General features: G+C 44.1%; 1 protein-coding gene across 6 annotated transcripts in view; it reads left to right on the plus strand.

Moving 5' to 3' along the window:
* The window catches only part of ptpn13 (protein tyrosine phosphatase non-receptor type 13), a 358,778-nt gene that overhangs the window by 145,118 nt on the left and 185,747 nt on the right, over nt 1-27,913 (plus strand). For all 6 annotated transcript variants that reach the window (XM_085963776.1, XM_085963803.1, XM_085963794.1 and 3 more), the window contains 5 exons: nt 8,963-9,058; nt 16,828-16,927; nt 19,293-19,512; nt 20,863-20,937; nt 25,673-25,847. In XM_085963776.1, coding sequence (XP_085819902.1) covers nt 8,963-9,058; nt 16,828-16,927; nt 19,293-19,512; nt 20,863-20,937; nt 25,673-25,847 — 666 coding nt within the window. The remainder of the gene's footprint in view (nt 1-8,962; nt 9,059-16,827; nt 16,928-19,292; nt 19,513-20,862; nt 20,938-25,672; nt 25,848-27,913) is intronic.

The raw sequence follows: 27,913 nt of genomic DNA on the forward strand, positions 1-27,913 counted from the left end.
CATACCATCCCGCCACCAATGGATTGGCTGAAAGGTTTGTCCAGACCTTCAAGAAGGCCATAAAGGCCATGGGTAATGAAGACATAAATCTACAACATAAGGTAGATAACTTCTTGTTTGCGTACAGGAATGCAACACGTGGTTACAAACCAAACCCCCGCCATGATGTTTTTCAATAGAAGACTAAGATGCCGGCTGGATTTGGTCAAGCCAAACGTCAGAAGGGACGTAGAGAACCGGCAATTTCAAAGCATGAATGAAAGGCCAACTAGAACCTTCCAGATAGGTCAACCAGTTTTGGCCCGGGACTACCGTACCGAGAAATGGCAGCCTGGAACTATTTGCACACGACTAGGACCGCTGATGTATACCGTGGACATTGGAGAAAGCATAATAAGGTGCCATGCTGACCAGATCATAGAGTCATCCGAAAAAGGACAACCTACACCACAACTCTATACGCCTAGTGATGAAGCAGAGATACCCATAGTATCTACCTCCGATCCGGTGATACTGGAACCAGATGAACCCGACACTAGCATTGAAGCCGAATCGACCTTGCCAAAAGAACCTACTACACCACCGAGGCGTTATCCGGACCGAGTCATGAAGCTTCCAGAGAGACTGAATTTGTAATTGATTAACTTCAGCAAATGTGTATATTATTGTTCTTGTAAAAATGTTATTTAATGATTACTTAAAATGTTATGTACTATTTAGCTAAAAGGGGAGGAATTGTAGTGTATGTACCTTTAAGAGGAACTATGTTTTTGAAGCCCCTGTATACTGTAGTACCAGTAGTGACCACTCGGGTATATAAGCCTGTGTAGCGTCTTGTGTTGTTAGTTCACCTCCAGACTTTGTTCAGTAAACACTTGTTAAATCAACTCCTGCATTCCGTGTCTCCATTAACACACGGATCTAACACTATCTACTCTATCAAAACCATTTATAATTTTGAACACCTCTATTACATCGCCCCTTAACCTTCTCTGCTCTAAGGAAAACAATTCCCAGCTTCTCTAGTCTCTCCATGTAACTGAAGTCCCTCATTCTTGGTATCATTCTAGTAAATCTCTCCAATGCCTTGACATCCTTCCTAAAATGTGGTGCCCAGAATTGGACACAGTGCTCCAGCTGGGGCCTAACCAGTGATTTATAAAGGTTTAGCATGACTTCATTGCTGTGTCCTCGATGCCCCCATTTATAACGTCAAGGATCCTGTATACTTTTTAATAGCCATATCAACTTGTCCTGCCACCTTCAAAGATTTGTGCATGTGAACCTCCAAGTCTCTCTGTTCCTGCACCCCCTTTAAAACTGTACAATTTAGTTTATATTGCATCCTCATTCTTCCTTCCAAAATGCATTTCTTCACATTAAATTTCATCTGCCATGTGTCTTCCTATTTCACCTGTCTATGTCCTGCTGAAGTTTTCTGCTACCCTGCTCACTGTTTACTACATTTCCAAGTTTTGTGTCATCTGCAAACTTAGAAATTATGCCACCTATACCCAAGTTCCAGTTATGAATATATAGCTGTGGTCCTAATACCAATCCCTGGGGGACACCACTATATACTTCTCTCCAGTCTGAAAAACAACTGTTCACCACTAATCTCTGCTTTCTGTTTCTTAGCCAATATCGTATCCACGCTGCCACTGCCCTTTTATTCCCATGGGCTTCGATTTTGCTAATGTCTTTTGAAAGCAGGCTCGAGGGGCCGATTGGCCTACTCCTGCTTCTATTTCTTATGTTCTTATGAAAGTCCATTTACTCAAAAAAGGTGACAAAACAGACGCTGGCAACTCCAAACCCATTAGTATTACTTCTACTAAGTGTAAAATACTGAAATTGATTAGCAGGAATAAACTGAGTATTATCTTTGCAGTGAAGATCAAATAAACAACAGGAAAGAGAATATAGCCTGTGGGGAGAGTACAGATCTTTTGGGCAGTAGGAAGATGGCAGGATACAGTTACTGATGGGGTAGACTAGTGCATGGGGGAAGTGGATGGAGGTCGATTTAATATAGAGGTGCAGAACCCACAAGTATTACTCAATAGTAGAAACACACTTCAGTTTTAAAATGTAAATATTTTTGGTGTCTGTCACTAATTCAGATGGGTTCAGTAGCTGTTATTCTTATTGCTCATAAAGCTAATTTCTAATATTTCCCATGTTGATGGCCCTGACACTGAACTTATTTTAAATCCCTTTAATATAAGCACAATCTCTATATGAAAAGTAATACTTTGAACACAAAAATGAACCAGTTTTAAAGAGAAATTTACAAGTAAAATTATATTCCAAATTTTAATATCATTAATACAATTAAAAGTTATTACTCTTTTAAGATCTCAGGGCAGTTCTAGGGGTGCGACAATTAGCCTTAGTACCCTGAGTTGAGGCGGGCAGAAACCAAGTCTCCCACTCTTGATTACTGTCCAATGCTGAAAATTGCACATGTTGACATTGTGATTCCCTTGAATTTAGAAGTTAAATGGGTGATCTGATCGAAGCTTTCAAGATCTTAAGGGGAACAGATAGGTTAGATAGTGGCCTAGAAATTCGGTGGGCTGCGCCACCAGTTAGCACCCAAAGGGGGTACTTAGTGGCTTTAGCGCCACTGGCCACGCCCCCCGCGAAATTTAGCGGGGCGCTAATGGCAGCGTTAGCCTGTAACGCTGTGCCGGCACCGATGACGTCATCGGTGTGCGCAGCGCCCCGCTATCGCCCCGATCGCAATATTGGGTCGCGCCCCCCACTGTAACGCCGGTCGCAATCTGCGACCGGTTCAGGGGGGCCGACCTGCGGCAGTAGTGGCGCTAATTAAAGGGGAGGTGCAGGGCGGCCATTTTTTTTTGCTGGCCGCCTGCCAGCACCTCCTCACGCTGCCGTCCCCGGCCTCCTGACCCCCCCCCCCCCCCCCCCCGGCCAGTGCCGGCTGTGTCCCAAGAGCCTGGCACCTCTCCTCGGTGCTGGGCTCTTTTGCCAGCACTCGCGATCTCTGATCGTGCTGGTGCAGGCCCCTCCCCTTTAAGAAGGGGAGGAAGGCCTGCAGCATGTGGCGCTGCAGCACATTGCGCTGCGATATTCAGTTTCAGCGCCCCAAGAGGGACGCGGGGCACCTTGAGCAGCGTCCCACTTCCGTTTGGGGTGCTGAAACTGAATATTGCGCTACACAATCGGCTCCTTCCGGGGCGGAACTTCCGGCGCCCAGGCGAGCTTGGGCGCCACCGAATTTCTTGGCCTATTTCTGCAGGCTGGGGATTCTAGGACTAGGTGGCATAGTCTAAAAATTAGAGCTATACCTTTCAGGAGTGAAATTAGGAAACACTTCTACACACAAAGGATGGTAGAAGTTTGGAACTCTCTTCCGCAATTGGCAATTGATGCTAGATCAATTGTCAATTTTAAATCTGATATTGATGGCTTTTTGTTAACCAAAGTTATTAAGGGATATGGGCCAACGGCGGGTATATGGAGTTAGGTTGAAGATCTCATTGAGTGGCGGAACAGGCTTGAGGGGCTCAATGGTCTACTCCTGTTCCTATATTCCTAAAATCTTTATCAGTCTGACACACAGTCAAAAATTGTTACAATTAACCTGACTGGTTGGATAATTTTAAAAAGAAAGCAGGATTTGTGTACCTAAAAGCAGATAAAGTACACTAATGTATTTTGGTGAAATCTAATGTCTAATGAAGCTCCAGAACATGATGTCCAACCCAAATTGAATGTTCCCTGGCACGCATTCAATCCACGTGGAAAGAGATTGTCCTGATGAAAAGTGTATTTCAAGAGGATAACTTACTAGAACAATGTAACTGTTGTGTAAGCTCACTTGGTTTCCAATTATGTACAAAGCCTTCAGATCTTTCGAGGGCATATTCCACTTGCTTTGATGTGCGCTTTTACAGTGCAAGCACTGAACTCGTCCATTTTATCATGGAGGGAATTTTTCAGTCCAAGCCTTGAACATAAAGTCTTTAATAGATTAACAATTGATAGATATGTGCTACCAAAGCTTTACCTTGCATTTGTGTTTTTATATGCACTTTTTAAAATTATAATATACAAAGAGAACTTATGGAAGCAAACCCTGCTGGCTGCAATACAAGTAACAATAGGTTACAGATAAGCCCCAGTGAGATCATTGATGATAATATCACATTCTATTTACTGCCAGCTTTTTTTTTATTGTTCCATTTATTTTTTTTGTCAAGCGTTATGCATAAAGTCTTGTCCTGTAAAACAAATTCACATTTGTTCTGTTTTAGTAATTGGATATGAGCACATCTTAAAATATTTATTACAATTGCTACTCCGAAAATAGTGTGGGTAAGTTGTGGGTTCAGACAGACCAATATCTGTATGACCTCTGATTTGACGATGTGTTGCTGCCAATCTCAGTAAATCACAATTTTAACTATGTGTATAGCTCTGTTGTTTTCTTCCACTGATGTAAAACTTTATTTACTTGGCACCGCTTCTGTTTTAAGAATATAATCTCAAGAGTACCCCTTACTCCCATGGCATAGGTATCAGCTAAGCAGTTTTATAGTGCTGGGGAGTTGAGGGAATCTACTTAACACTGCATTAACTTTGCCCTAGTAGCATTGTATAAATTTAATATAATTATTACAAAAATGGGAGATAAGGAAAACATTTTTTATTAATCACAAATAATTTCTTAAATGGTCCCTTCCCTGCTCTTGTAGTCTGACAATGTATTCAAATTTTACTTTTTATTACAATGGGTTCCTCCGTAATTGGGAGTGTAAACTACTGAGATCAATTGTTTAAGTATAAGCATTAATCAACTAAGTCACACTTCAGTTCATACAGAACTGTTCATAGTACTTTTGAAATAATGCTCTGGAATAGTGTGAAAATAGTTACATGTGCATATTGCTCTTTCTATGTTAAAGAAAGTATTAACCTGCTTGTAACATTTACTACTAGAAGTAGACTATTTCAGACAGGCGATACATATCAGTATTTATTTTAGAAAGATTCATGCCTCTGTTAAAATGTCTGAGAGGCAGTTCATATGAATGCATTGCCTACATCAGTGTTTTACAGCAGAATTTCAACTCTTGCTTTATTTTTAAGTCCTGAGCAGAAACCTGCTAACTTGCAAATACTCCAATATTTCAAATAGCACTGACCAAATTTACCTAGTGTGTGACTAAATTTTGCATCAATGTCTGCACTCTGGAGCCACGGTCTAACATGCCTTGATCTGACTTTTTTTTCCCCTTGCTTAATTCTTACAAAGTTGCAATTTTAAAAAAAACACATCTAAACTGCTTCTTAATTGTATATGGGGTTTGCACACCCAGCACACCCTACCAAATGTTACCTATCTTTTATTTGTTCTCGTGTTCCGTTTCCACTACCTTATTAAGCCACTTTTACCTTGATAAGCCTCTCTGCTTTCATGCCCCACAGCTAACTAGATCTGTTTTTTTAATAGAAAGTGTGAGGTCATCCACTTTAGACCCAAGAAAGATAGATCAGAGTATTTTCTAAATAGTAAGAAGCTGGGAACTATGGTGGAACAGAGAGATTTAGGGGTTCATGTACAGAAATCACTAAAATCTAGCAGACAGGTACAACTAGTAAATAAAAAGGCTAATTGAATGTTAGCCTTTATCTCAAAGGGGCTGGAATACAAAGGGGCTAGTTAGACTGCAACTGGAGCACTTTATTCAGTTCTAGGCACCACACCTATGAAAGGAAATATTGGCCTGTGGGTGCAGCACATAGTCACCAGGGTGATATGGAGGCTGAAAGGGTTAAATTATGAAGACAGGTTGCATAACTAGGCTTGTATTCCCTTGACTATAGAAGATTATGTGGTGATCTAATTGAGGTGTTTAAGATGATCAAAGGATTTGATAGGATAGAGAGAATCTATTTCCTCTGGTGTGGGTCTCCAGAACAAGGGGACATAACCTTAAAATTAGAACTAGGCTGTTCAGGATTGATGTCAGGATACATTTCTTCTTCTCAAAGCGTAGTGGAAACCTGGAACTCTCTTCCCCCGAAAAGCTTTTGGGGCGAGGTCAATTGAAAATGTCAAAACTGAGGTTGATAGATTTTTGTTAGGTAAGGGTTTTGGAACCAAGGTGGGTAAATGGAGTTGAGATATAGATCAGCTGCGATCTAATTGAATGACTGAACAGGCTTGAGGGGCTGTGTGGCCTACTGCTGCTCCTATATTCCTAACTCTGAATTAACTTGCTTCCTGACTCCAAAAGTTCTTGGCCGAGAAATGCTGCTGTCCAGAGCCCGATTTTTGAGTGCTAAATGGCCTCCTAAGTCTCCAATATGGCAAGAAGGAAGCGTGCACACATTTCTAGCCAGAAGTGCACCACCAGCCATATTGGGAAAGGTAAAAGAATATGCGTTCAAGGCCCATGCTTGAAACTGGTGTTGGGCCCTTTACATATGCAAATAAGGGACCTGACACCTTGAGGCTGCCCACGGCAAGATTGGTTTGCCCTGAGGCAGGCCACGCCAGACCTTCAGACTGCCTGCTACCAAAACGGTAAGTTTTTGAAATTGACTTACCTGTATGTGGACCTGGGAGCAGCAACCCCCACCCCGATCGCCACTGCTCCCCCAACGGCATCCTATCTCCCAATCCACTGCTTCTGATCCTCCTTCCGTCAGCCTCCAAGTCTTGCCTACCCGGCCTTGCCAAGGGCCACACCGGCTCTATTGAAATGAGGCCCTAGGTCCAATGTCCAGGGTGCCTTGTGACTCACCGTTCAGGCACAGGGAAACCTGCCCTACCTCGCATGCCCAAAAATTGGCATGCCTGTATTTCTACCCTAAGGGGTCCTGAGACTGTGAAAGGTGCTATATAAATGCAAGTTATTTCTCTTCTTTCTTTCTTGCATAATTTTCTGGCAATCTGGGCGTGGAACTCGTGACATGCTAAAAGCACCAGGGACAGAATTGTAGGTGGTGGTAGCCAATGAATGGCTGCTAGTTGCCCATTCAGTGCTGGTGGGGGATTTTATGATGTGGGGGTTGCTGGGCTGTTTTTTGTTTAAATAACAAACTCTCATTCGGTATCCACTTCAAACAGGTACAGCATGGCTGGAGCACTGCTCAAGTATTCCAGCTGCATTATAGACGACCATATAAATTTAACATTTTTCCGGCTCCCTTGCAGTTGGCCACGTACAAAATGGTGTGCTGAGTGCCTCAGCAGTTTTGCAGGCCTCGGCCTCTGTGCCTAGAGAAAGAATCCGGTGCACTTCAGTACTTTGGATGCCTGCCCTATTATTTTTGGTGACCTCCATAAGTGTAACTTTTAATGAAGGTGGAATCTCAGTGGTTTCCATTCCCACTATTTGATCAGTGTTTTTCTGTGAAATAATGTAACCTTGTTCTGACTGACATTTTGGAGTAGTGCAGCTTTTTGTATAAATTTCTCCCACAGACAAATTAACAGAATAAAATAATGGCCAACAAAGTAGTAAATGTTGCTATCCACTGGGAAAGAGCCAGCCAGCATTGTTGATGAATAGTACATGAGAATGTTCAATTCTTTATCCCTGGTCTAGAAGTGAGAATATTATTAACTCTGCCAACTGACATAGTTTTACCCCTTTTTGGTCAGCACAGTCTCATTTATTATGTTGAAGAGCCAATAGTTTTTTTTTAAATACTAGTGCCCCTCCTATGGATTTGCTCATGGATTTGTTGAAGGGATATTTACTAGTCCTTGCCCCTTTAGGGCTACCCCGGATCAGGCGTATTTCTCAGACATTCACTTTCAACTAAAATTTGAGGTAGCTGAATCCTAAAGATGCTTAATTGGGTCTAAAGGTCCGGGCTATCTCTCCCTAAAGGAAAGGAACAACCCGAGAATGTTACCGTCCTCCAGATAGCGCTTTTAATAAGTTTAGCTGGACTGTAACGTTCCGGATATTATGAGGGTCCGGAAAACACTCTCAGAATTCTGCAACTCCTCACCAAAGAGTGTACAGAGATTGAGTTTGCGAGTTTTCGATACAGAAGTCTTATGTGAGACAATTCTAAAAATATATAGATTTATTAAAGAACCGACATGCAATTTACAGTTGGTGAGTCAACCGCAACATTAACCGTCCTAATAAGAGAAAAAATGCTATCTTATTATTAAGAATGAATCTTACTTTTAAATCTTAACTTCGCTACAGTATTACACTTCTTAAAGTTCTTATAGGATATCCACCAATATCAAATACCTTTGATCCCCAAGGTACAAAGAGTGGTAGAGTACAGGGCAACCTCTGAAGCCGAGAATCGCTTTGCCCAATTAAAGCGAGTCTGTTATCCCATTTGAGAGTTCAATATTTATACCCTTTTCCGGTGGTATCTCCTTTAAGGTTTTCTGCTGATGCAAGCTAGTTATCTCTAGTCATTTTTCTGCCGCCCTCTGCAACTCTTATAAAAACGGTGTGACGGCAGCTGTTTGTTACTTTGTCATCTTTACGAGGGCAGATGTTCCTTATCATATGTGCTTCTTTACGAAGTGTAAGTTAGAACACCTTATCCAGGGTGAACCATTGTTTCGTTCCCAAAAGTTCAGCTTGTTGGAGCCCTTCACCTTCTGTTTCAATAAGGTTATTTATTCAGGGTCAACAACTGTCTTATCTCAATAGCCAGAATTCTTTCACAGCTATTCCATCGTTCGGTCTCTAAATTTCCAAACCCACTTTGTCATGTTTTAATAAGGCCAGAATTCTTTCATAAGATGGTGTCTTTTTCTGAATAGGTTCTATGGCTTATTCCTTCACATTGTATGGATTGGGCTTATAGTTGTCAAATAGAATTCCCTTACAACATAGTAATTAGCTTTTTTTATTTTCTGTGGGTTGAAAGTGCTAATTATATAAAGCAATATTCAGATCTTGCACCATAATATAATGTTGATATTCCTTTTATGTTTTACTAGAACCTACAGGAGTATATTCAGCTCGCCATAGTGATGCATACAGTACATCAAGTGAAAGCCTATCTCTCATTTCTTCTGACCCAGATTATCGACAAGGTAACTTTTAACATACCATACCTTTTATAGTATTTCTTGATTATCAACGAGACCCACCTTCTGCTCTCTTCAGCTCATCCCATTAAACTGCTGACCACCCAACTCCCCTTCCTGTCCCCATGCTAGCTGACATTATAAATAGTTCCCTCTCCTTGGGTACTGTCTGCCATCCTTTCAAAACCACAGTCATCACACCCCTATTCAAAAAAAACAAAAAAAAAACACCCTCAATCCCTCTGTCCATGCAAACTATCACACCACCTCCAACCTCCCTTTCCCCTTCAAAGTTCTTGAACATGTTGTCGACTCCAAAATCCATGCCCATCTTTCCCCAATTCCACATTTGAATCCAATCAATCTCTCCGATCCTGCCACAGCACGAAATGGCCCTAACCAAAGTCACAAATTACATCCCCTGTGTCTTTGAACATGGTGCACTACCGCTCTTCATCCTTCTCAATCTCCCGGAAGCCTCTGACATGGTTATCCACACCATTCTCCTCCAACGTGTCTCCCACATTGTCCAGCTTAATGAAACTGCCCTACTTGGTTCCACTCTTACCTATCCAATCGTAGGTGGAGCATCTCCAGTAATAGCTTCTCTTCCTGCCCCTGCACCATTGCCTCCGGAGTCCCCCAAGGATCTGACCTTGGCCCCCCTCCTCTTCCTCATCTACATGCTGACCCTTAGTGATATCATCCACAAGCATGGGGTCAGCTTCCACATGTATACTGATGACACCCAGCTCTACCGCTCCACCTCTTTTCTCAACCCATTGACTGCCTGTGTTGTCAGACTGCATGTCTGCTCATCAGCATCCTTCCCCAACCTTGGCTACTGTCTCAGTCTAAACCAGACTGTTTGCAACCTCTACGTCTCATTTGACCCCGAGCTTATCTTTCGTCCCCATATCCCCGCCACCCTAAAGACCATCTACTTCCACCTTAAGATCACCCACCTGTGCCCCTACCTCAGCCCATCCGCTGCTGACAGCCTCATCGATGCCTTTGTCATCTCCAGACTTGACTATTCCAATGCTCTCCTGCTAGCCTTCCTCAACCTTTAGCTCATCCAAAATTCTGCTGCCCATATGCAATCCTGCACCGTCCCGCTCACCCATCCTTTCTGACCTACATTCGCTCCCAGTCCCCTAACGCTTCCAATTTAAAATTCTCAGCTTTGCGTTTTAGATTATAGATCTTGCACAGCTCAACAAGTGACAGGATTCTTGGGTGAAACAGTCTTCCATAGACCTCCGCAATGTAAAGTTATATATGGGTTCTTCAAATTAGCAATCTATACAATTCAGATCTCAAGATATAACTGTTGATACTGAGAGAAGTTTCCAATGTATATTTCAGAGTGTGCTTCATGCCCAGTTATTGTCAAAAGTGCCATTGTATCTGCAAGTTTGATACAGGGTCCCACATACACAGAAATATCCGAAACTAACCTATGAGATTGCACTCATACATGTTGAAGTGCTTCTAACCTTATATTCATCCATTTCTGGCCTCTTGTGCATCCCTGATTTTAATCACTCCACCATTGGCAGCCATGCCTCCTGCTGCCTGGGCCCCAAGCTCTGGAATTCCCACCCTGAGTCTTCCCGCCTCTCTACCCATCTCTCCTCCTTTAAGATGCTCCTAAAAACCTGCCTCTTTGACCAAACTTTTGGTCACCTGTCCTCTAATGCCTTCTTGTGTATCTCGGTGTAAAATTTTGTTTGATAACGCACCTGTGAAGGGACTTGAGATGTTTCACTATGTTAAAGACGCTATATAAATGCAAGTTGTTGTTTTAGTGAAATATTTACATCTATATATATAAAGCGGCTCTTCTGTCTGTCCCGATGTCTGTCTGTCCGTTCTCTATACGTTTGAAAGTTACAGAGCGTACCGACGCGCGCGTCGACTCAAAAGAAAGCTTGCGATTCCGGACCGGTCATAGGCGTATTTACGTTTCGGCCGGACAAAAATCCCGCCCGTGGTATCCCAAAAACGTTCAGCGTTCCGCTCATTAGCATCTCATTAGCGACCGTGTGACGTCGAGGTCGACCAATCGGACGGCGGGTTCCTGGCGCGTGCCGTCCTACAGTTGAGTGTCGAGTGACTCGACGATTGACCAATCCTACGCTTCGGTGACCTGACCGGTCGACCAATCGGTGCGTGTGTGGGCGGGCCTTATCCTTCTGAACCGAGGTGAGTGGCCGCCATCTTGATTTTCCACGATTTTTTCCCCCACACTTTGTGTGTTAGGGAACTAAGGTAAATATTTTAATGATGTGTTAGGGAATTAAATAACAATTTATTTGTGTTTTAAATTGTGTTTAGCAAATGCGCACGCGGTGGGCGGGGCAGTTGACTCCTCGTTCGCGACCAGGCCTGCGTCCGACCCGAGGGGCCACTTAGTTAACCGGCAGCCGAGCCCTGCCTCCTATTCACATCAACCGTCCTTCTTGCATGGGCCTACCGAACGACTCCTACTCCCTCCTCCTCTTTTGCTGCTCTCTATTTATTTAATCGGCGAAAGATGAGTTTTAAAAAAAAGAGGCCGCCAGTTGCGCGTCCGCCTTGACGACGGCACGCATTCGCACGGCCCCTGTTACCCCGGCAACGGGGCACGCCGGCGGTCTTGAAACCACGCATGCGCACGGCCCGCCACCCCATGACATGAGTTTAAAAAAAATGAAGAGGCCGCCAGTTGCGCAGCCGCCTTGACGCCGGCACGCATGCGCACGGCCCCCGTGACGCCAGCACACAGCCTCGGGAGATCGCGGGGGGGGGCGAGCCTCGGGAAATCGCGGGGGGGGGGAGAGCCTCGGGAAATCGCGGGGGGGGGGGGAGAGCCTCGGGAAATCGCGGGGGTGGGGAGAGCCTCGGGAAATCGCGGGGGTGGGGAGAGCCTCGGGAAATCGCGGGGTGGGGAGAGCCTCGGGAAATCGCGGGGTGGGGAGAGCCTCGGGAAATCGCGGGGGGGAGAGCCTCGGGAAATCGCGGGGGGGGAGAGCCTCGGGAAATCGCGGGGGGGAGAGCCTCGGGAAATCGCTGGGGGGGGGGTGGGGGGAGAGCCTCGGGAAATCGCGGGGGGGGGGGAGGGGAGAGCTTCTCTGTTCTCCCCCCCCCAGTCTCTCTCTGTTCCCCCCCCCCCCCGTCTCTCTCTGTTCCCCCCTCCCCCCAGTCTCTCTCTGTTTCCCCCCCCCCCCCCCCCAGTCTCTCTCTCTGTCGGGGAAATCGCGGTGGGGGGGGGGGGAGCCTCGGGAAATCGCGGGGGGGGGGTGGGGGGAGAGCTTCTCTGTTTCCCCCCCCCCCCCCAGTCTCTCTTTGTTCCCCCCTCCCCCCAGTCTCTCTCTGTTCCCCCCTCCCCCCAGTCTCTCTCTGTTCCCCCCTCCCCCCAGTCTCTCTCTGTTCCCTCCCCCCCAGTCTCTCTCTGTTCCCCCCCAGTCTCTCTCTGTTCCCCCCCTCTCTCTCTGTTAGTCTCTCTCTCTTTCCCCCCCCAGTCTCTCTCTGTTCCCCCCCCCCAGTCTCTCTCTCTTTCCCCCCCCCACCCAGCCTCTCTCTGCCGCCCCCCCACCCCCCCCCCCCCCCAGTCGCTCTCTCTCTCTCTCTTCCAACAACAACATGCCCTCGAAAAAGCCTCGGCAACGCCGGGCTCACCCCAGCTAGTCTATATATATAAAGCGGCTCTTCTGTCTGTCCCGATGTCTGTCTGTCCGTTCTCTATACGTTTGAAAGTTACAGAGCGTACCGACGCGCGCGTCACCTCAAAAGAAAGCTTACGATTCCGGACCGGTCATAGGCGTATTTATGTTTCGGCCGGACAAAAATCCCGCCCGCGGTATCCCAAAAACGTTCAGCGTTCCGCTCATTAGCATCTCATTAGCGACCGTGTAACGTCGAGGTCCACCAATCGGACGGCGGGTTCCTTCCTACAGTTGAGTGTCGAGTGACTCGACGATTGACCAATCCTACGCTTCGGTGACCTGACCGGTCGACCAATCGGTGCGTGTGTGGGCGGGCCTTATCCTTCTGAACCGAGGTGAGTGGCCGCCATCTTGATTTTTCACCAATTTTTTCCCCCACACTTTCTGTGTGTTAGGGAACTAAGGTAAATATTTTAATGATGTGTTAGGGAATTAAATAACAATTTAATAGGGGGGGGGGGAGAGCCTCGGGAAATCGCGGGGGGGGGGGGAGAGCCTCGGGAAATCGCGGGGGGGGGGGGGAGAGCCTCGGGAAATCGCGGGGGGGGGGAGAGCCTCGGGAAATCGCGGGGGGGGGGAGAGCCTCGGGAAATCGCGGGGGGCTCGCGGCGCCCGCACTGACCGCGCATGCGCCGCCCGCGAGAGCCCACTCCCGGCGCCGGCCGCCGCTCAGCATTCCCGCTATCGGAACGGCACCGGACCTCAGGCGCTAGGCAGGGGGAGGGGCCGGAGAGAGGGACAGAGGGGAGCGAGGGAGGGGCAGGGGTGGGCGAGGGAGACAGAGGAGGGGAGGGAGAGGAGGGGAGGGAGGGATAGGACAGGGAGAGGACATGACAGGGAGAGGGGGGACACACAGGGGCAGGGAGATCAAGCGCCCCAAAATTGCCCTCGCAACGCGGGGCTCCCCAGCTAGTAGAAACATAGAAGATAGGAGCAGGAGCAGGCCATTCGGCCCTTTGAGCCTGCTCCGCCATTCAATGAGATCATGGCTGGTCATCCAAATTCAGTACCCGGTCCCTGCCTTCTCCCCATATCCCTTGATCCCTTTAGCCTTAAGAAATATATCCAACTCTTTCTTGAATATACTTAATGAACTGGCCTCCACCGCCCTCTGTGGCAGAGAATTCCACAGGTTCACCACTCTCTGGGTGAAGAAATTCCTCCTCATTTCAGTCCTAAATGGCTTACCCCTTATCCTTAGACTCTGACCCCTGGTTCTGGACTCCCCGGCCATCATAAACATCCTTCCTGCATCTAGTCTGTCCAGGCCTGACAGAATTTTATAGGTTTCGATGCGATCCCCTCTCACTCTTCTAAACTCCAGTGAGTATAAGCCCAATCGACACAATCTCCCCTCCTGCCATCCCAGGTATCAGCCTGGTGAATCTTCGCTGCACTCCTTCCATGGCAAGAACGTCCTTCCTCAGGTAAGGCGACCAAAACTGCACACAATACTCAAGGTGTGGTCTCACCAAGGCCCTGTACAACTGCAGCAAGACATCCTTGTTCTTTTACTCGAACTCTCTTGCTACGAAGGCCAACATCCCATTTGCCTTCTTAACCGCCTGCTGCACCTGCATGCTTACCTTCAGCGACTGGTGTACAAGAACACCCAGGTCTCTTTGCACTTCCCCTTCTCCCAATCTATTACCATTCAAATAACAATCTGCCTTCCTGTTTTTGCCACCAAAGTGGATAACCTCACATTTATCCACATTATAGTGCATTTGCCATGCTTCTGCCCAATCACCCAACCTGTCCAAATCGTGCTGGAGTTTCATGACATCCCCCTCACAGCATACCCTCCCACCCAGCTTTGTGTCGTCTGCAAATTTGGAGATATTACATCCAATTCCCTCGTCCAGATCATTAATATATATTGTGAACAGCTGGGGTCCTAAGACCAATCCTTGCGGTACCCCACTAGTCACTGCCTGCCACTCGGAAAACGACCCGTTTATTCCAAATCTTTGCTTTCTGTCCTCCAACCAGTTCTCTATCCAAGTCAATACCTTGCCCCCAATCCCATGTGCCTTAATTTTGCACGCTAATCTCTTATGCGGGACCTTATCGAAAGCCTTCTGAAAGTCCAAATACACCACATCCACTGGTTCTCCCTTATCTATTTTACCAGTTACATCCTCAAAAAATTCCAGTAGATTAGTCAAGCATGATTTACCTTTTGTAAATCCATGTTGACTTTGTCCGATCCAGTCACTGCTTTCCAAGTGCTCTGCTATTACATCTTTTATAATGGACTCTAGCATTTTCCCCACTACCGATGTCAAGCTTACCGGTCTATAATTCCCCACCTTTTCTCTACCACCTTTTTTGAATAGTGGGGTAACATTAGCTACCCGCCAATCCATGGGTACCGTTCCAGAGTCTATCGAGTTCTGGAAGATGACCAGCAATGCATCTACTATTTCTAGGGCCACTTCCTTAATACCCTGGGATGTAGATTATCAGGCCCTGGGGATTTATCGGCCTTCAGTCCCATCAATTTTCCTAACGCCATTTCCCTACAAATACTGATTTCTTTCAGTTCCACCCTTTCATCAGACCCTATGTTCCCCGGCATCACTGGGAGGTTATTTGTGTCCTCCTTTGTGAAGACAGAACCAAAATATGTATTTAGTTGGTCTGCCATTTCTTTGTTCACCATTATAAATTCCCCCGATTCTGACTGCAAGGGACCTACGCTTGACTTCACCAATCTTTTTCTCTTCACATATCTATAAAAACTTTTACAGTCAGTTTTTATGTTCTCTGCAAGCTTACTCTCATATTCTATTTTCCCTTTCTTAATTAATCCCTTTGTCCTCCTTTGTTGAATCCTAAACTGCTCCCAATCCTCAGGATTATCTAGATAATCAATAGTTCTTTTGTTTATTTTCAAGAAAGCAGGGAGAGAGAACACTGGGAACTATAGACCAGTTAGTCTGACATCAATAGTAGGGAAAATTCTAGAATCTATTATGAGGGATGTGGTAACAGGGCACTTAGAAAATCATAATATGATTGAGCAGAGTCAACGCAAATTTATTAAAGGGAAATCGTGTTTGACACATCTAAGAGTTTTTTGAGGTTGTAACTAGCAGCGAAGATGAGGGGGAACCAGTGGATGTGGGGTATTTGGAAGATGCCACACAAGAGATTATTACACAAAATTAAGGCTCATAGGATTGGGGGTAATATATTAGCTTGAATTGAGGATTGGTTAATGGACAGAAAACAGAATAGGAATAAATGGGTCATTTTCAGGTTAGCAAGCTGTAACTAATGGGGTACCACAAGGATCAGTGCTTGGGTCTCAATTATTTACAATCTATATCAATGACTTAGATGAGGGGACCGAGTGTAATGTATCCAAGTTTGCTGATGAAACAAAGCTAGGTGGGAAAGTAGGTTGTGAGCAGGATGCAAGGAGGCTGCAAAGGGATATAGACAGGTTAAGTGAGTGGGCAACAACATGGCAGATGGAATATAATGTGGAGAAATGTGAAGTTATCCACTTCAGTAGAAAAGCAGAATATTTTTTAAATGGTGAGAGATTGGGAAAAATTGACATTCAGAGGGACCAGTGTACATGAATCACTGAAAGTTAACATGCAGGTACAACAGGCAAATGGTATGTTAGCCTTTATTACAAAAGGATTGGCGTATAAGAGTAAAGAAGTCTTGCTGCAATTATATAGGGCCCTGGTGAGACCACACCTGGAGTATTGTATACAGTTTTGGTCTCCTTACCTAAGGAAGGATATTCTTGCCTTAGAGGGAGTGCAACAAAGGTTCACCAGACTGATTCCTAGGATGGGTGGATTATCCTATGAGGAGAGATTGAGGAGTCTAGGCCTATAGTCCCTAAAATTTCGAAGAATGAAAGGTGATTTCATTGAAACATTTTTGGAGATTAAGGGAATCGAGGGATATGGGGATAGTGCAGGAAGGTAGAGTTGAAGTACAAGATCAGCCATGATCTTATTGAATGGTGGAGCAGGCTCAAAGGGCCGAATGGCCTACTCCTGCTCCTATTTCTTATGTTTGTTTTTTCCCTCCTGACAGTCCACAGGAATGAAGATATTCGAAGGTACAGTTCGCAAGCAGGTCTTGCTGGGGAAGATGAGTTCTTGGCAGACAGTTACATTCCAAATAGGAGATCCAGGTACATTTTTTTTTGCAGTTACAATTTTAAAATTCCTAAAATATATGTAACAATTTATTAAGATGATGGAACCTCCTTTATCCCACATTCCAGTCACAAAATGTGTATGGTAATTGGCTTCATTTATGTGACTATTCACCGATTTCCATTATCCTCTGGGAAGGGCTCCCATTATGGGGGAAAGTGGAAGTTCTACCATAAATTCGCTAGAAGGTTTTTTCACCCTGTGATTATCCCCTTTTTTCCCCATATATACATTGGCATTTCATTAATACCTGTTACAGTTTCTGTGCAACAATCCCTGAATTTTTAGCTTCAATGTATAGTGGTAAAAGTGTACAGTATGTAAATTGTGAATCCTAGCTTTACACTTCGATCTTGGGCAACTAGATTATTTTGTAACATGACCATAAAGTAATCACTAGGATTGTCCCAATTATAGAAACTGGTAGTAAATTAATAACAAAATAGTATAAAATTTTATGTTGTGGTGGTGTCCAGAATTTGTGTTTTTTAAATCATCATTGCAATCTCTTGTTCCTAGGGCTGCATCTTAAAAAGGAAGGTTACTATGTGGATAAGTTCCATCACCGATGAGTGCTTATCTGTTTTAGTGTGGTTTATCTGAATTTATAAGCATTTACCTGCATAGAATTTGGTAAACACGCAATTTAGAAAACCGGTATAGAGGAAACAGATTGGAGTGTCAGGGAGTCCATTCATTGCATCTGCCCCAAAATATGATTCTCAGTTTGCCAGTCTCGCAGAGATTGACTTGATCTTCACTCCATAACCGTTAGTAATCGGAGCCCAGGGTGGAACTCTGGGATCAGTTCCCTTTGTCCTTGAAGCACACAGTTAATCATTACGCCACCTACAGTACAAAGGCAGTAACACACCATCATTTAGCTCTCTTAGTGGTTGAAAGCAGTTCAAATTTTCAATAGGCATCCAGCATATACTGTAATAGATTTTTCCTGCTGGTTAATGAGAATGGAAAGTCATTGTAAAATCTTTTCCACGGTTGAACAACACTTAAAATACCAGTTTATTGAAAAGACATTCACTACATGACATCTTTACAGATAGCAGAGAAGATGGTACAGGATTTATTTGAAAGCATACATTATTTTAGCAGGATAGGCTTGGGTTGTGAGAGGCTAAATATTGTGATGCAGTTATATTGGTTACCACTTGAGAATTGGCAATTTAATTGGGGCCAAGGGATACTGAATGCAATTGTGTCCCATGAGAAGCAGTCATCTCTTACTCACACCATCTTTTGGATAATCCTGTTGACAATCCTGTCCATAGTTACACCAACACAACTAAAGAATTCCAACATATTTTTGTGCCTTGGCATTCAAAGTTAAAATTGGGATATATGTGTGTAGCTTGTGGCACTAGCAGTCTTGAAAAATAGAAAAGAATGGGAGTGATATGTCAATACACGTTTAAAATTTTTGTTTGAATGAGAAATTTTGTATATGGTAGAATGACGTATGCACTTTTAAAGGGATAGGTACTATAACTTTGCTGCTAGCTTCCATGAATATCCATTGTAAGTAGTAACAGAATTTAATTCAAATGTTTTACTACTGTAATCACTGATTATTACAGCTTTGTGTTTTCACAAAGTGTAATGAAAAAGCATAAATTAAAACCTTGCCTTGCATGCCATAAAACAGTGCTTCTATTTTTTTGAAATTTTGCCTTGCTATTCTCTTTCTCACTTTTCTAAATACAAATGAGGCATGGTGGTGTTGGCTACATTTTGGTGGAATTGTTGTTGTTGCCATTGCTGTTTAGAGAGAAAATAAATTTTAAAGCTTTTTGCCTGAATCCCTGGGAGTCCATTTGCCCCTCTTTCCCCCCCCCCCCCCCCCCACCCCAATCCTGTCAATTTATCAATATTAACAGAAGTCTGAGAAAAACACAGGCAAAGTGCGCCTTTGTAATTGTTTGGAATTCTTGTTAAAGTAATAAGCTGGCCTAGTGTGTTGTTGAACCAGCTAATCCATAGAGTGGTAGGAGTATTAGTGGTTCCACACACAATAAGCCAGGCATCACTGGTTGTCCTGAGCAAAAACAGAGGGAGGAAAAAAAAGCAGTGAGTCATCCTGTGCTGTTGCTCATACATGACTTAGTTATAAGGCAGTATTGACAACTTGCCAGACTGTTGACAAATAGTTCACAGCACAAAGGAGGCCAAAGAGGGGAGAAGAAAAGCTACAGGGAGAAGAGAGAGAATTATAAAAATAAAACATTTTTGCAATGAAAAAAGAGAGTAAACCAATGTAACATTTGACTGATCAGCTAATGCTTTCATAAAACCCTCTAATTTAGAACTTTTCAAATTCTGCAGTCATTATGAGGTCCCAGGGGATGACAACATAGTGAGCCAGGAATTAATGCTGAAACGTCAGGAGGAAGAACTGAAGCAGCTCCAGAGCAGATTAACTCGACAGCAGTTTCAATCAGGACTTCACCAAGCTGACATGGTCAAAGCATCCATGTTAGACATTACCAGGGATCCTTTGAGAGATGTAGTAATGGAAACATCCCTGACGCAAAGAAAATTGAAGGTAAGCGCATCACTTGGTTTTAATCAGGAAACGATCAGCTCTAGAGCATTTTGTACCTGTATTTCTCCACATGTTGAGTTCCTAATTGAGATTTTCCCATCCTGGTTTAGTGTAGACTGGGGACTGGTTAAGGGTTAATAAGCTGCTCTTTTACTTCTGGAACCCAGGTTTGAATCCTTTGCAGACTGGTAGATGAAGATATCCAATCTCTACTAGCTCTGAATTAAGTTTGGACACTCTGCACCCAGCTCACAGCTATTGTAAGCTCACCACATTAAACCTCCATCTTTTTGTATTAAATTGGCAATCCTACTCGAAGATGCCACAAGGTTAACTGGCATAAGAAATGGAAATGTCACACTGGTGTAATAGCGGTTGTTATTTCTGAGGCTGGGTAAAATGTAATTTTTGGGGCATTTTATCTATCCTGTACTATATCAACCCTGATGGAATTAAATGGTTGAAGAGTGTGCTATTCCTCAACAATGACTTTTTTATTTTCAGGATGTGGGTGACACTGGCAAGGCTGCATTTATTGCCCATCCCTAGTTTCCCTGAGTAGGTGGTGATGGGTCTTGAGTAATGTTTGTTTTTACAAATGAGTGCCCGTTGCGTTATTTCAGAGAGTATTAAGAATCAACCACATAGTTTGGGGCTGGAGTCGCATCATTTGGTTTTATTACAATCTGGCTGCTTTCCAGATCATTTTTGTTTCTGGTGCCAGCCCACAAATTACCGGGTTTATTTAATTTATTTTTACAACTGGCCATGTTGGAATTTGAAATCTCATCTTCTGGGTTGCTAGTCCAGCATCATTTGGCCATTCCTCCATGAAAAAAATGTGGCATAAACAATTTTAACGTATTTTGGGCAGTAGATTGTCGGAAAGGGAGTAGTCTCCCCATACCAGGTTGGCCGTCCACAAGAGGTGATTCCAGATGAGAGGTGATTTAAATTTAGGACAAGCAAGTGGAGTTACCCCAGATTGATCTTGTTGGTGCAAAAATTATAAAGCAGGGTTTCAAACAACCATTCATCACATATATTCTATTTATTTTGAGTGCAGCTCTTGCTAGTAAAGGATTGATGTATTTTGATAAGTTACTTTTGTTTGGTGCGATACTTTTTAATTGAAGTTTTCAAATGGGTACATGAAGAATTGTTACACGTTACTGAAGAAAGTCTGACTGATGGTGAATTTGTCTCCAAAATTGTGATACAATTATTCTTCAAATGTAGCTCTTTAGCGTATCAAAGAACCTATTATTTCTTTCCCCCCCCCACCCCCTCCAGTTTAACTGTGTACATTGTACAGCAATAATTGAAACATTCATTATTTTCCCCCCTCAGAATTTCTTTGGACCTGAGTTTGTTAAAATGATCAGTGAGCCTTCTGTTGCACTGGACCTTCCTTCGTCAATTCTGGTAAGATTAATGGAAAAAATATTAACTCTTCGGTAACCAGCTAAAATTGTTCAAAAGTTACCCCATTTAAATAAAATACTAGTCAATCTCTCGTAATGTTGCATCTGGGGAATCAAGATCAAGGGCAGTATTCTTGTCGAGCAGGATTAGAGACTGGGGGATAAGTAGATCAAGGTAGGGAAAGGGGGAGAGGAGGGAGGGAGGGAATGGAATGGGGAGACAAGGGAGAGGACAGAAGAGAGAGAGTGGGTGGAGTACAAAGGTGGGGAGAGGTAAGGGGGGAGTGAGAGATGGATGGAATGGGAGAAGGTATTGAAAGAGAGAAAGGGAAGAGCGGGGGATGGGAGTGCATTCTTGTCTGCCTGAAAACCTCTCTTGGGTGGGGAGGCAATATCCAGTTTGTTCAGCCAATGTGAGGGGCAGGGAGGTACAGCATTGTGTCAATATTTGGGATACTGAGGATTCACTTCAGGGCTTGAAATATTGAGCTGAAAGTGATGCTGCATTATGCATTTGTGTTCATCAGTTAACTGGAAAGATTGCATCATGGCTGCTGTTGCTTTGCTTTTTCATAGTTACATATGGACCCGGATTTTGTGGGGACGATGACGGCGTATGCTGAGCGTACACCATCGTAAGCCTTGTAAAAGGCCACGCAATTTCCAGGTTTCCACATGAGCTGCGCATGTGCGAAAACCCGGAGCTTGCAATCTGTAAAGGTTCGCCTTGATAGATCATGCGATCCGACCCAAAAATCATTTCGCTGGAGCAGAGTTGAGCTGTTTGCCCAACTACTGCCCAGCAAATGCCCACAAAGCTCTTATGCCTGGTAAAATCAGGTATAGGGCCTACTTTCACCAGCGTAAGGGTTAATATAAATATTGGCCCTGAATTTGCGGTTGGAGGCTTCCCATGGGGAAATGCCTCCGATCCGCAAATAAAATGCCCGCGTACCGGGAATTACGGAGATTCGCGGTCCTGGGCCTCTCCGGGTACCCATGGGTAGAGGCCCACGTAGCCCAGGGGCACAGGCAGTTCGCAAGCGCCCCCAAGATCACGTGGGCTGGCCCAACGAATGAAAGAAGGGAATCCCCATTCATACTTATGGAGATTCTGTATGTATGGAAACCCCATAAGCATGAATGGGAATATCCCAAAAAATATATCTACATATCAAATAAATTAAAATATTACATATTTAAAATTAATTAAAGTGGCATTTAATTAAATATTTAAAACAAAAATTTAATTTATTGAAAAATAAATGTAAATGTTTTAAAGGGGCTAAAAATAAACTTCCCTTACTGCAGTTTTTTAATGCATGAATGATTGAAAAAATGTATTTTTATGTCATAGAGTCATAGAGTTATACAGCACAGAAAGAGGCCCTTCGGCCCATCGCGTCCGCGCCGGCCATCAAGCCCTGTCTAATCTAATCCCATTTTCCAGCATTTGGTCCGTAGCCTTGTACGCTATGGCATTTCAAGTGCTCATCCAAATGCTTCTTGAATGTTGTGAGGGTTCCTGCCTCTACCACCCTTTCAGGCAGTGAGTTCCAGTATCCAACCACCCTCTGGGTGAAAAGGTTTTTCCTCAAATCCCCTCTAAACCTCCTGCCCCTTACCTTGAATCTATGCCCCCTTGTTATTGACCCCTCTAATAAGGGGAAAAGTTCCTTTCTATCTACCCTACCTATGCCCCTCATAATTTTGTACACCTCAATCAGGTCCCCCCTCAGCCTTCTCTGCTCCAAGGAAAACAACCCCAGCCTGTCCAGTCTTTCTTCATAGCTGAAGCACTCCAGCCCAGGTAACATCCTGGTAAATCTCCTCTGCACCCTCTCCAAAGCAATCACATCCTTCCTATATTGTGGCAACCAGAACTGCACACAGTACTCCAGCTGTGGCCTTACCAGCGTTTTGTACAGCTCCATCATAACTTCCCTGCTCTTGCCTTCATTAGCCGAGGCATAGAATATAAGTATCCCATATGCCTTTTTAACCACCTTATCCACCTGTTCTGCTGCCTTCAGGGATCTATGTACATGCACACCAAGGTCCCTCTGATCCTCTGTCTTTCCTAGGGTCTTACCATTCATTGTGTATTCCCTTGCCTTGTTAGTCCCTCCAAAATGCATCACCTCACACTTTTCAGGGTTAAATTCCATTTGCCACTGTTCCGCCCATCTGACCAACCCATCTATATCGTCCTGTAGCCTGAGGCTTCCCTCCTCGCTATTTACCACCCCACCAATTTTCGTGTCATCTGTGAACTTACTGATCATACCTTTTACATTCACATCCAAATCATTAATGTAGACCACAAACAGCAAGGGACCCAGCACCGATCCCTGCGGTACCCCACTGGACACAGGCTTCCAGTCACAAAAACAACCTTCGACCATCACCCTCTGCCTTCTGCCACTAAGCCAGTTTTGGATCCAATATGCCAAGGCACCCTGGATCCCATGGGCTCTTACCTTCCTGACCAGTCTCCTATGCGGGACTTTATCAAAAGCCTTACTGAAATCCATGTAAACCACATCCACTGCACTACCCTCATCCACACACCTAGTCACCCCCTCAAAATTCAGTCAAATTGGTCAGACATGATCTTCCCTTGACAAAGCCACGCTGGCTATCCCTAATTAATCCTTGCCTCTCCAAGTGGAGACTAATTCTGTCCCTCAGAATTTTTTCCAATAATTTCCCTACCACTGATAGGCTCACTGGCCTGTAATTCCCTGGTTTATCCCTACTACCCTTCTTGAATAATGGTACTACGTTAGCTGTTCTCCAGTCCTCTGACACATCCCCTGTGGCCAGAGAGGTTCTGAAAATTTGTGTCAGAGCCCCTGCAATCTCCTCCTTTGCCTCACATAGCAGCCTGGGATACATCTCGTCCGGGCCTGGAGATTTATCCACTTTTAAGCCTGCTAAAACCGCTAGTACCTCCTCCCTCTCGATGCTAATATGTTCAAGTATATCACAGTCCCCCTACCCGATTTCTATGTCCACATCGTCCTTCTCCATAGTGAACACAGATGCAAAAAATTCATTTAAAACCCCACCTACATCTTCTGGCTCTACACACAGCTTGCCACTTTGGTCCCTAATGGGCCCTACTCTTTCCCTAGTTATCCTCTTGCCCTTAATATACTTATAAAACACCTTAGGATTTCCCTTTATTTTGCTCGCCAGTGTTATTTCATGGCCCCTCCTCGCTCTCCTAATTTCTTTTTTAAGTATCCCCTGCACTTTTTATACTCCTCTAGGGCTTCCTCTGTCTTTAGTCCTTTGTATCTGCCAAAAGCCCCCCTTTTTTTCCTAATCCATTCTCGTATATCCCTTGACATCCAAGGTTCCCTGGGCTTGTTGGTCCCACCTTTGACCTTTACGGGAACATGTTGCCATTGTACTCTCTCAATTTCCTTTCTGAAAGACTCCTATTGCTCCGATGTGGATTTTCCTTCAAGTAGCTGATCCCAGTCCACATTGGCCAGATCCTGCCTTATCATATTAAAATGTTTTTAAACTCTTACGCTGCTTTTACCAGGCATAAGAATTTCATGGGCATTTGTTGGGCAGAAGTTGGGCAAATAGCCCAACTCTCCGCCCGCGGATTCCCTTTTCCCGGGGATGTGGAGGATCTGTAAAGAAGATTCTTGACATCGCAAGTTCTGGGTTTTCGCGCGCGAAAACCCGGAACTTGCGCAGCCCTTACGGGGCGCGTACACACCTCATATGTACCTGTAGGGGTCGCAAATTACGTGTCATTAAATTAAAAATCATCCACAAATATTTAAAATTAGTTTATGTAAATTTTGGCCCAGATTAAAATATTTAAAATTATTTTTCAGAATATTAAATTTTTATTGTAACCGCTTCCTTAAAGGGACTTTTAATTAAATGTGAAAATGGGAACATTTATTTTTATTGCAGTTATATAAATTATTTAATTATTTGGGCCTGCGTCCCTGGTATCCGTGGGCCTTTACACAGGCATACGCCTGCAGGCCCAAGGCCTGAAGTTTCCGAAGCCCAGGAGCCAGCAGGTAGGTTCATATTTTTTTTTCCAGGTCAGAGGCATACTCCGGAGGTACGCCTCCAATCGCAAATTCCGGCCCATGGTGTTTGGCTAGAATGATTCTTAACTTGAAAATGAACCATCAGCAGGAGATAACATATTTGAAAGAGAATCAGACATTGGAAGAACCAAACTGATTGAAATTTAATTTGGGTTAAGCTTGTTTTACGTTTGTTAATGGTTGAATGCACTGGACACAGCAAAGGCTATGGTCTCTGACAGCATCCCGGCTGTAGTGCTGAAGACCTATGCTCCAGATCTAGCCGTGCCTCTCACTAAGCTGTTCCAGTACAGCTACAACACTGGCAACTTAGTTTAAATAAATTGATTTATTTTGCAGAAAAATGGGCTGTTGAGTTGTGCACGTGTACATTTTTGTAAGCATCTGTTGACTGTCACTTTGTACTGTTCACAGGCATGTAAATTGTCTTTTTAATATCTGGCTGATTATATTTTAACAGACTGTCACAGCCATTTAAGATTTATTTTTATGCAACAAAGATTGGGGTTCTAAACAGGTGAAAACCCATTTGCTTGAATTCAGACAAATGAACAGTGTATTAATCAACTCATTTTCTCACCTTGTTCTATAACCTCTTGTTCCAAAAAAATATTCTAGTTAATGGTGTTCATTAATGTATGATTACAGACAAAGAATGGCAAGGGTGAGGACATTCGTCGTAAAGTGAACATCATGCTGCTAAGTGGACAATGCCTGGAGTTGACCTGTGACACCAAGTCAATATGCAAGGATGTGTTTGATATGGTAGTTGCTCACATTGGACTGGTGGAACATCATTTTTTTTTCTTGGCATATTTAAAAGGTACGTGGATATCTGTTAAAAGTTGTAGTTTATAATTATTGGTTTTCTGTGTTTGATATTCACAGCAAAGAGCTGAGGTTTGAGTATTGGAGTGGCAATTCTTTGGATGGCTAGTGTTTGTACATTTTCTGTACCAGCTAGATATTGAGATATGGGAGATAGACATTCAGGGCTGGATTTTGTCAATGGGGGCGCGACTGCTGGTTTTTGGGTTTCAGTCCCGCCCCTAATGACGTCCAGCCAATCCATGTTATTTTCTCTTGATTGACCTTGTTAAGCCCGCCCTGCGGGCTTAGCATGGCCAATTAAGGGAAAGCGGTGACGCAGGACATCAGCGTATGACGTTTCATCTGTCAAAAAATTTTCACAGATGAATTGTCTGTGTTCTAAGGTGAGCCCTTGTACTGAAGACTCACCAAACCTCTTTCCTCAGCAGAAATCAGATGGCTGCTGCATTTGAGAATGCAGCAGGCGTTCTGTCATCTCTGCCATTGAGATGAGGCATCTCCGGATCCCCAAGGGTTGAAGCCTGCAGGAAGAAACCAAGGTAAGTAAACTTTTTCTAACACTTTACACTCACCTCTCATACTTACCTGTCCACACTTGCACCCATCACTCACCTCCGCAGTGGACTCACCCCCGCAGACCCACTGCTTGCCTCGCTGACCCTGGCGAGGTTCGCAGCCGTCGGGGAGCCCGCACTTGCAGGGGTAAAATGGGGATAAGCCTCTTAACTGCCTGTTAACAGGCAGTTAAATGGCTGTAATCCCCTTCCCGCCTCGAGGAGATGGGTCCCTGCGCGACTCGGGAACCCGCCTCCCGGGAAGATGGCACGGAGGCGGGTTGGGAGCGGGTTTGTTATCCGCTCCCAGTTTCTGCCATTTTCCCGGCAGTACCACCTCCATACCCGCCTCCCCGGGGCTGGCAAAATTCCCCCTCAGTTTTCCACCAGTATAAACCAAAATGACATCTTGTCTGTGGCTTTTCTGATTTTTTGCTTAGTTTTTAAATAGCAGTTTTAAACACCACACGCAAAATGGAGGTTACTACTTCATTAAACAGCAGCATTTTTGTTTGGAGATGAGATGTTAGGTTACTGTCACGGTACCTCTGTGAAGTGACGCTGTATTTTGACATGCTAATGTTCTGATTGCAAAGTTGTTGAAAACTGTATGATAAAACACTTCTTGTTAACTGTTCCTATAGGTTGTCCATTAATTTAATTTGATAGCTCATACCTCAGTACCTTGTGGGATTGCTTCATGAATAGTATATTTGCCCTGCAATCTCATCCCGACAGGCTGATGAAAATGAGCAAAAAGGAAACTACCTGTAGATCAAAGTGGAATCCTGGACATAAATGTTACAGAACAGGCAACTTTGATTCTGTATGGTTTGTCTTGCTGCAACGCACAGAGATGAATTAAGCTCTGTAAAGTTATTCTTAACTGTAATCTGTACAAAGACTGTTTTTGCTGAGAAACAACTTTGCTTATTTCTTTTTGAGAAGTATTTCATCTCAACTTCTTTATGAACAATGGGGAAGCAAAGGGCTAGTGAGAGTGAAGAATGTAAAGTAAAGATCAGTAGAGAAAAAGTACCTGAGAAACTAATGGAACTAAAAGCTGACAAATCCCCATGACATGATATCCTAGGGTTCCAAAAGTGGTAGCTGCAGAGATAATGGATGCATTGATTGTGATCTTCCAAATTTCCCAAGATTCTAGAACGGTCCCAGTAGACTGGAAGGTATTAAATGTGACCCCGCTATTCAAGAAAGGAGGGAGAGAAAACAAGGAACTGCAGGCCAGTTAGCCTGGCAACAGTTGTCGGGGAAATTGTTGAAATCCATTATTAAGGAAGTGGTAACAGGGCATTTAGAAAATCACAATATGATTAGGCAGACTCAACATGGTTTTATGAAAGGGAAATCATGCTTAACAAATTTATTAGACTTTTTTGAGGATGTAACTAGCAGGCTAGATAAAGGGGAAACCAGTGGATATAGTATATTTGGATTTCCAAAAGGCATTCAATAAGGTGCCACAGAAAACGTTGTTATGCAA

This window comes from Somniosus microcephalus, chromosome 2 (genome assembly GCF_052327205.1).
Source record: "Somniosus microcephalus isolate GS21.2 chromosome 2, FLI_Smic_1.0, whole genome shotgun sequence".
Taxonomy (NCBI): Eukaryota; Metazoa; Chordata; class Chondrichthyes; order Squaliformes; family Somniosidae; genus Somniosus; species Somniosus microcephalus.